Source organism: Corvus brachyrhynchos, unplaced genomic scaffold, assembly GCF_000691975.1.
Source record: "Corvus brachyrhynchos isolate BGI_N302 unplaced genomic scaffold, ASM69197v1 scaffold85, whole genome shotgun sequence".
Lineage (NCBI taxonomy): Eukaryota > Metazoa > Chordata > Aves > Passeriformes > Corvidae > Corvus > Corvus brachyrhynchos.
Genome location: NW_008238634.1, coordinates 1,007,025 through 1,016,272, shown reverse-complemented (window position 1 = coordinate 1,016,272; position 9,248 = coordinate 1,007,025). Strand labels below are relative to the sequence as shown.

The 9,248-nt window shown below is 58.2% G+C and overlaps 1 protein-coding gene across 1 annotated transcript in view; it reads left to right on the top strand.

Annotated features, from left to right (window-relative positions):
* HSPA12B (heat shock protein family A (Hsp70) member 12B) overlaps nt 1-9,248 on the top strand; it is a 16,471-nt gene that overhangs the window by 1,166 nt on the left and 6,057 nt on the right. The window contains 6 exon segments of the mRNA XM_017737377.1: nt 1,537-1,637; nt 4,072-4,196; nt 4,879-5,065; nt 5,349-5,453; nt 5,753-5,869; nt 7,855-8,026. Coding sequence (XP_017592866.1) covers nt 1,537-1,637; nt 4,072-4,196; nt 4,879-5,065; nt 5,349-5,453; nt 5,753-5,869; nt 7,855-8,026 — 807 coding nt within the window.

Below are 9,248 nucleotides of genomic sequence, written 5' to 3'. Positions count from 1 at the left end.
AGGAATTAACCACCCCCCCAACCCGATCCCGACCCTTATCCGCAGGAATGGGATTTCATGTCCAAGGCTCTCCAGAGCCCCCTGGGGGGTTCACCGGTCCCCCCGGCTCTGTCGTATGCGGAGGTGGCGGAGAGACCATTCCCGTTTGTCTGGGATCAAATATTTATGGGACAGACAGGGATACAGGGAAAGGCACTTATGGAGCAGGTGTTGGGGACAGCAGACGTGTCACCAGCACGGCTCCGGGGGGGACACGTGGCAATCGCTGTCCCCAACTCCACGATGTGGCAGTGCCTCGGCTCTTCCCCAGACACGGAAAGTCGGGATCAGCCCCATCCCAATCCCGTGGCTGCTGCTGTTGTTGGGGGGGTCCCAGAGCATTCCTGGAGCACTCCGTGGGGCTCCTGAGCTTCCAGAGGGTGTCCCAGTGCAAACGGGGTGGGTTTGTCTGGACACTGGCGAAGGGGAGATGGACTTTTGCCCTTCCCGGAGGAGCCTCCTCTGTTCCCAAATCTCTCCAGAGCCTGGCTGGGGGTGGGCGCTGGTCATCCCTGCTCCCATGGCCCCGATCCCGGCAGGATCCCGGCTGGATCAGCAATCCCAAATCGAGGTCTTGGGGCCGACAGTCCCTTCACCTCCCCAGTATCACCGCCTGGACCTCAGATCCCATTCCCAACACTTTACCCCATCCCAATCCCTTGGGAAAGTTGCTCCATTGGCTCCCCCAGCCCCTTCCTGGCTGCCCCCTTCCAGCTGGAGCCGGTCCAGCTCTTTTGGCTCTTTTGTGGGTGGTGATTAATTAATGCTGGCTGCTAATTGGAGACAGGTGCCCAGGGCAGTGTAGGTGGGACAGCCTCGTGTCCCTGGTGTGGGGTGCGGGGGACTCTGGGGTTCATCCCATTCCAGTTCTGGGATCTTCGGGGGTCCCTGGGGCTGGAATTCTGCTGCTGGAAGGGACAAGGATGGCTGGTGGCTCCAGGAAGAGGAAGAGGAGGAGGGAAAATCCGCTGTGCCATCCCTGAGGTCCCCACCCCCAGATTTTGGGGTCACCACAGGCTCACACAGGAATTTCCAGGGTCTCCAGAAAACCGGGATGTTCTGGAATTCAGCCCAGGGTCCGAGCTGGACCCGCTTCCTCTCTCTGGGTCTCCAAGGATTTAAACCACAGACACTTCCTTTCCCTCTTTCCAAGTTTTCCCCCATTCCCTCTGAATCCAAACCTTCCAGCTGCTGGCCTGGAGCAGCTTCCCCATCCCTGGAAGTGTCCCAGGCCATGTTGGAGCAACCTGGGATAGTGGAAGGTGTCCCTGCCCATGGATCATCTTTAGGGTCCTTCCCAACTCCAACCATCCCACAATTCCATGATTTTATGATCTCCACGTCTCCATGCCTGAAGTCCCCACAGTGACTCTGTCTCCTCCAATGCCACATCCACCCCGGATCCGTCTCCATCGGGACGTCCCGGGTGGTCTCTCCTTGGGGAAGGGTCTTTGGGGGAGGTTGGGGTCACCTGGACTCAGCCGTCCATGTCCCCAGGTGCCAACAGCGAGCGGTGCCCAACGCCGTCCCCGCCCGGCTCCCCGGGGACACCCCATGACAGCTGCAGCATCGCCCCATTGACGCCTTCCCAGTCACCGGTAAGTGGGGGACCAGTAGGGCCACTGGGGGACCAGTAAGGTCATTATGGGGTTCCCAGTAAGGCCAGTGTAGAAAACCCAGTAAGGTAGTTGTGGGGTTCCCAGTAAGGCCATTGTGGGGTCCCAGTAAGGCCATTGTGGGGTCCCAGTAAGGCAGTTGTGGGGTTCCAGTAAGGCCGTTGTGGGATCCCAGTAAGGCAGTTGTGAAGTTCCCAGTAAGGCAGTTGTGGGGTCCCCATTAAGGCAGTTGTGGGGTTCCCAGTAAGGCAGTTGTGGGGTCCCAGTAAGGCAGTCGTGGGGTCCCAGTAAGGCCATTTTGGGGTCCCAGTAAGGTGAATATGGTGTTCCCAATAAGACCACTATGGTGTTCCCAGTAAGGAAATTTTGGGGTCCCAGTAAGGCCATTGTGGGGTCCCCAGTAAGGCCACTGTGGGGTCCCAGTAGCACCACTGTGAGGTCCCAGTAAAAAAGCTGTGGGATCTTCTGTAAGAGAGTTTTGGGGTCCCCAGTAACGCCAGTGTGAGATCCCAGTAAGACCCCAGGGGCTCCCAGTAAGGCCCTTGCGGTGTTCCCAGTAAGGCAGTTGTGGGGTCCCAGTATGGCCGTTGTGCCATTCCCAGTAAGGCTGTTACGGGGTTCCCAATAAGACCACTGTGGGCTCCCAGTATGGCCATTGTGCCATTCCCAGTAAGGCTGTTATGGGGTTCCCAATAAGACCACTGTGGGGTCCCAGTAAGGCCATTGTGGGGTCCCTGGGGGGCTGTAGGGTCTGTCCCACTGTCCTTGCCCCTCTGATCCTTCCCCAGTTGCTTCTCCCCCTCCCCTCCCCTCCCAGTCCAGCCTCCATCCCCGCAGTCCCACAGGATGGGTCAGCCTATCCCAGGACCTATATCCATGGGATTTTCAGGATGGAGGGGTTTTCCAGCTCCAGAACAACCCACTAGGATCAGTTGAACCCCCACAAAGCACCTGCCCTCATCGGGGGCGTGTGGGAGGCTGCATTCCGGAGCCGGATCCTCCCTGGAGTTCCTTGTCCATGCACATTCCTGCGCCAGCCGCCTCTTCCCTGCTGATCCCGGCATTTTTCCCGGCCAGCTCGTGTCCGCACTTATCAAATCTGGGGACATTAAAAGTTAACGAGGCTTTCAGCTTCCCGTGGTGACACCGGGACAGGGCCTTGTCACATCCTCACGGCTCCTTCGGCACGGCGACAGCGCTGGAGGGAAGGGACAGGGACACAGGGCGGGGAAAGGAAAAGTGTGGGAGCAGCAGTGGGAACATCCCAAAACACCTGGGCCAGGGGGATTTTCAGCTGGGTGACCCTTGGGGACACCTGGGACAAGGTTAGATTGGACACAGGGAAGGGTTTTGGCTGGGTGACCCTTGGGGACACGCGGGATGATGTCACCTAGTCTGAGATGGGAAGCAGGGAAAGGCTTTGATTGGGTGATCCATGGGGACACCTGGGATGATGTCACCTGGTCCAAGATGGGGAGCAGGGAAAGTTTTGGGTTCAGTGACCCTTGGGGACAGCTGGGACAAGGTCCCTTAGAGTGACAGTGGACACGGGGAAGGTTTTCAGCTGGGTGACCTGTGGGGACACCCGGGATGATGTCACCTAGTCCAAGATGGGGAGCAGGGAAAGTTTTGGGTTCAGTGACCCTTGGGGACAGCTGGGACAAGGTCCCTTAGAGTGACAGTGGACACGGGGAAGGTTTTCAGCTGGGTGACCTGTGGGGACACCCGGGATGATGTCACCTAGTCCAAGATGGGGAGCAGGGAAAGTTTTGGGTTCAGTGACCCTTGGGGACAGCTGGGACAAGGTCCCTTAGAGTGACAGTGGACACGGGGAAGGTTTTCAGCTGGGTGACCTGTGGGGACACCCGGGATGATGTCACCTAGTCCAAGATGGGGAGCAGGGAAAGTTTTGGGTTCAGTGACCCTTGGGGACACCTGGGACAAGGTGAGATTGGACACAGGGAAAGTTTTTGATAGGGTGACCTGTGGGGACACATGGGACGAGGTCCCTTGGAGCAAGGCTGGACACCAGGAAGGTTTTGGGGGTTCTTGGCTCTGATTTTAGGGTTCAAGTGAGGAGGGCTCAGCACCACGATATAAACAGGACCCCCCAAGCATCCTGGGTGCCCCAGTGGGCATCCATCCCTCTCCAGGGCTGCCCAAATCCTTGTGTCCCATGGGAACTGCCTTTAGGAACAACCGCAGCCACCCCATGGAATACGGGAGATCCTTTTCCCAATGAGTTGGAGATGTGTAAGAAGAGGAATCACCCATCAGGGAATCACCCAGTTGGGTGAACATCCTGGAAAAAATCCTGAAAATCCTGAGAGAATGAACCCCTTCCTGGGTTTTTTACCCCTTTTCTGGAATGAAGCCAGCCCCAGCTGAGTGCTTGATCCCATTCCTTGTGTTCCAGCGGAGCGAGGCGCGCTCCCAGCAGACCCCGTCCTTCTCCGTGGTGGTGGCCATCGACTTTGGCACCACCTCCAGCGGTTACGCCTTCAGCTTCACCAGCGATCCCGAGGCCATCCACATGATGAGGTGAGGAGCCACCAGAGGCCCCGGAGCTGCTCCTGGGGCTGGGAAAGGACTTTTATGGCCCCAAAAAGATGGATGTTGGGTTGGTGGGAGATGATTCCTGGAAGCAACGGGTGGAATGTGTGGGATGAGGATACTCCAAGGGCTGGAGCCTCTCTGCTGTGGAATGTCCAGCCTGGGGAAGGGAAGGAGCCAGGGAGAGCTGCGAGCCCCTTGCAGGGCCTAAAGGGGCTCCAGGAGAGCTGCAGAGGGATTTGGGATAAGGGATTTGGGACAGGAGTCAGGGAATGGCTTCCCAGTGGGAAAGGGGAGCTTGGGCTGGGATGTTGGGAAGGAATTGCTGGCTGGGAGGGTGGGGAGGGGCTGGGCTGGAATTGCCAGAGCAGCTGGGGCTGCCCCTGGATCCCTGGCAGTGCCCAAGGCCAGGCTGGACACTGGGGCTTGGATCCACCTGGGATGGTGGGAGGTGTCCCTGCTCATGGCAGGGGGTGGCACTGGGTGGTCTTCAAGGTCCCTCCCAACCCAAACCAGTCTGGAATTCCATGAAATTCCTTGGAGGACAGAAGGGGGTCATCCCTCCTACTTTGTCCCCCTTTAAGGTCCTTCAGACCATGCCCATAGAAACAAATCCAACCTGGCAGGACCCATTCCCTGGAAGTTCACCAGCTCTGGGTCCTCTTTGCAGGAAATGGGAAGGGGGGGACCCAGGCGTGGCCAACCAGAAGACCCCCACCAGCCTCCTGCTGACCCCGGAGGGGACATTCCACAGCTTCGGCTACACCGCCCGGGATTACTACCACGACCTGGACCCCGAGGAGGCCCGCGAGTGGTTCTACTTCGAGAAGTTTAAGATGAAGATCCACAGCACCAGTGTGAGTCCCTGCTCCCACCCCAACGTTCCTGATATTTCCAGGGGAATCCTGGCCAGGCTGAGAGTTGAAATGTTGGAAAAAGCCCCGTTTTAGCCCATTTTAAGGGTGAATTTGGGCTTCTCCTGTCCGAGCTGCTCCAGGGTGAGTGGATGTGGCTGCACAAAGGTGCTTCAAGTGCCTGAACTCCAGCTCGGGTACAGAGGGATGAGCAAATTCCTGAGGTTTGGTGATGGATCCGGCCACCTCCCAGCCCCTTGTGTGATCCATCTGCTGTTCCCGGCAGGATCTGACCATGAAAACCGAGCTGGAAGCTGTCAATGGGAAGAAGATGCCGGCACTGGAGGTGTTTGCCCATGCGCTGCGCTTCTTCAAGCAGCACGCGGTGCAGGTGGGGCCACCTCCGTCCCTCCTCCTCCTTCCTAAATGGAATCGTTTGTAGGGTCCTCTCCATGTGAGGGTGGGGAGGCCCTGGAATGGAAATCCCAGAGCAGCTGTGGCTGCCCCATGATCCCTGGAAGTGTCCAAGGCAAGGTTGGATGGGGCTTGGAGCCACCTGGAATAGTGGAAGGTGTCCCTGTGTGGGACTGGATGGGATTTAAGGTCCTTTCCCAACCCAACCCATTCCATGATTCACCGGGAGCCCCCATGCTCCAGCCAGGACGTCACCTCCTGCTTGTCCCCTGGCAGGAGCTGAAGGACCAGTGCCCATCCCTGCCCGAGAACGATGCCATCCGCTGGGTCCTCACCGTGCCGGCCATCTGGAAGCAGCCGGCCAAGCAGTTCATGCGGGAAGCGGCCTACAAGGTGGGGGGGACTCCAGGGGATGGCCACGTGGTGACCTTCACAGGGGTTTTGGTCTCTGGGGATATCCCCATCCTCCCTCACACTGAATTCCCAGTGCCAGAGGGCAGGGTTAGGTGGGATACTGGGAAGGAATTCCTCCCTGTGAGGGTGGGGAGGTGCTGGGCTGGAATTCCCAGAGAAGCTGCAGCTGCTCCATCCCTGGAAGTGTCCAAGGCTGGGTGGGATGGGGCTTGGATCCAGCTGGGATAGTGGGAGGTGTCCCTGCCCACATCAGGGCGTGGAATTGGATGGGATTTAAGGTCCCTCCCAACCAAAACCAACCAAAAGTTGTCGGTTGATTGGTTGATTGGATAATTTGCTGGGTGAGTGGTTGAGTGGCTGATTGAGCGGTTGGGTCGTTGGTTGGGTGGGTTGTTGATTGAGTGGTTCAATGGTTGCATGGCTGATTTGGTGCTCAGGTCATTGATTGAGCAGCTGTTCGGTTGAGTGGTTGGGTTGTTGGTCGGGGTGTTGGTTGAGTGGTTGTTTGGTTGAGTGGTTGGGTTGTTGGTCGGGGTGTTGGTTGAGCGGTTGGTTGATTGAGTGGTTGGGTTGTTGGTCGGGGTGTTGGTTGAGCGGTTGGTTGGTTGAGTGGTTGGGTTGTTGGTCGGGGTGTTGGTTGAGCGGTTGGTTGGTTGAGTGGTTGGGTTGTTGGTCGGGGTGTTGGTTGAGCGGTTGGTTGGTTGAGTGGTTGGGTTGTTGGTCGGGGTGTTTGAGTGGTTGGTTGGTGGAGTGGTTGGGTTGTTGGTCGAGGTGTTGGTTGAGCGGTTGCTTGGTTGAGTGGTTGGGCTGTTGGTCGCGGTGTTGGTTGAGCGGTTGCTTGGTTGAGTGGTTGAGCAGTTGTTGGTCGAGGTGTTGGTTGAGCAGTTGGTTGGTTGCTTGAGCAGGTGGGTGTTGGTTGGGTGGTTGATTGCGTGGGTGGTTGGGTCGTTGGTTGAGCGGTTGTTTTGCTGAGTGGTTGGTTGGTTGAGGGATTGAATCATTGGGTGGGTGGTTGGTTGGTTGAGCAGTTGGGTCATTGGTTGGGTGATTGGTTTGGTGCTTGGGTGATTGGTTGAGCTGGTGGTTGGTTGAGTGGTTGGATGGTTGAGTGCTTAGGTAGTTGAGTGGTTGAATCATTGATTGGGTGGGTGGTTGGTTGGGCAGCTGGGTCATGGGCTACGTGATTGGTTTGGTGGTTGGGTCATTGGTTGAGTGGTTGCTTGGGTGGGTGGGTGATTGGTTGAGTGGTTGGTTTGGTGTTCAGGTCAATGGTTGGTGGAGCGGTTGGATGATTGAGTGGTTGATTGGTTGGGTGGTTGCTTAGGTGGTTGGTTTGGCGCTCAGGTGGTTGGTTGAGCAGTTGGGTCTCGGGCTGGGTGGCTGGTTGGTAGGTTGAGCAGGGTTGAGTGACTGTGTGGTTGGTTGGGTGGTTGGTTTGGTGGTCAGGTCATTGGTTGGGTGGTTGGTTGGTTGAATGGTTGTTTGGGTGGTTGGTTTGGTGGTCAGGTCATTGGTTGGGTGGTTGGTTGGTTAGGTGGCTGGTTTTGGTGGTCAGGTCGTTGGTTGGGTGGTTGGTTGGTTGAGTTGTTGGTTGGGTGGTTGGTTTGGTGGTCAGGTCATTGGCTGGGTGGTTGGTTGGTTGAGTTGTTGGTTGGGTGGTCGGTTTGGTAGTCAGGTCATTGGTTGGGTGGTTGGTTGGTTGAGTCGTTGGTTGGGTGGTTGGTTGGTTGAGTGGTTGGATGGGTTGACTGGGTGCTTGGCTCATTGGTAGAGCTGTTGACTCACGAGCTGGGTGGCTGATTGCTCGGTTGAGTTTTTGGGTGAATATTCGGATGTTTGGTGAGGGTTGGGTCCTCCAGCATTCCACAACTCCAGATCCAGGTGAGCACCAAGGGGATGTGGACACACTCTGGGAACCCCCAGTCCCTGTCCCCTCCCCGCCCTGTCACCGCGTGTCCCCACAGGCCGGCCTGGTGTCCCCGGAGGCCCCGGAGCAGCTGCTGATCGCGCTGGAGCCCGAGGCTGCCTCCATTTACTGCCGGAAGCTGCGGCTGCACCAACTGATCGAGCTGAGCTGCCGGCCCCCGGCCAGCGGGGCGGAGCCCCCCCCCCCCATCGACTCCAGCTTCCGGCAGGGTGAGTGGTGCAGGAAATGGGGTCGGGACAGGGCCGGGGGCTGGAGGAGCAGGGAATGGCATCTGGGCCTGGGTTCCAGGTCTGGAGGGTCCAGCAGCTGCAATGGCTGGGCAAGTCCCGAGAGATGCCATTCCCAGAGATCCCCCCGTTCCCAGAGACCCCTGTTCCCAGAGACCCCATTCCAAGGCTCCCCCATTCCCAGCCACCCCCATTCCCAGAGACCCCATTCCAAGGCCTCCCCATTCTCAAAGACCCAATTCCAAGTCCCCCCCATTCCCAGAGACCCCATTCCCAGAGACCCCATTCCCAGACACTCCATTCCCAGAGGTCCCCCATTGCCAGAGACCCCATTCCCAGAGACTCACCATTCCCAGAGACCCCATTCCCAGAAAACCCATTCCCAGAGATTCCCCCCAATCCCAAAGAGATCTCTGTCCCCAGAGATCCCCCATTCCCAAAGACCCCCCCATTTCCAGAGACCCCATTCCCAGAGACCCCGTTCCCAGAGACTCCATTCTCAAAGACCCCATTCCAGAGACCCCTGTTCCCAGAAATCCCCATCCCCAGAGATCCCCCACTCCCAGAGACCCCTCCCATTCCTAGGCCCCCTGTCCCCAGAAACCCCCCGTTCCCAGATCCCCCATTCCCAGAGACCCCATTCCCCGCACCCCAAATCCAGGGCATTTTTCCCTGCTTACCCAGAAGCCCCCAAGCCGTGTCCCCCTCCTGCCACCTTGGCCACCACCCCGTGTCCCTGGGCCACCTCAAGGGAGTGTCCCCCCATCCATGGCATCCTGAGGCTTTCCTGGGACAGCCCCAGATTTCCCAGTTGGGACCAAGCCCTGGAATTGGGATGTGCTGGTGGTGATCCCAGATGGAGATTCGGGGTTCCATGGGATTTATGGGGTTGCTCGAGCTGATCCTGAGGATGAGGAATTATCCATGCGCCAAAAATACCCCGGGATAGCTCCACCTTCTCTGATTCATCCCGGCCCTTCCGGGTGGCTTTGATGTCCTTGGGACGGGGGGAGCAGAGGAAACCCCACCCGGGCTTTGGGGTCCGGGGCGGAGGTGGCATCGCAGGTGGGCACAGGGTGATCCCATGGGATCCGGTGGGATCCTTTGGGATCCCAGCAGGGCAGTGGAAAAGCTGGATCAGCCCATCTGTGGTGGAGCTGGGCCATATGGGGGCCACCAGTGCTCCCAGTACAGCCCCAGGACA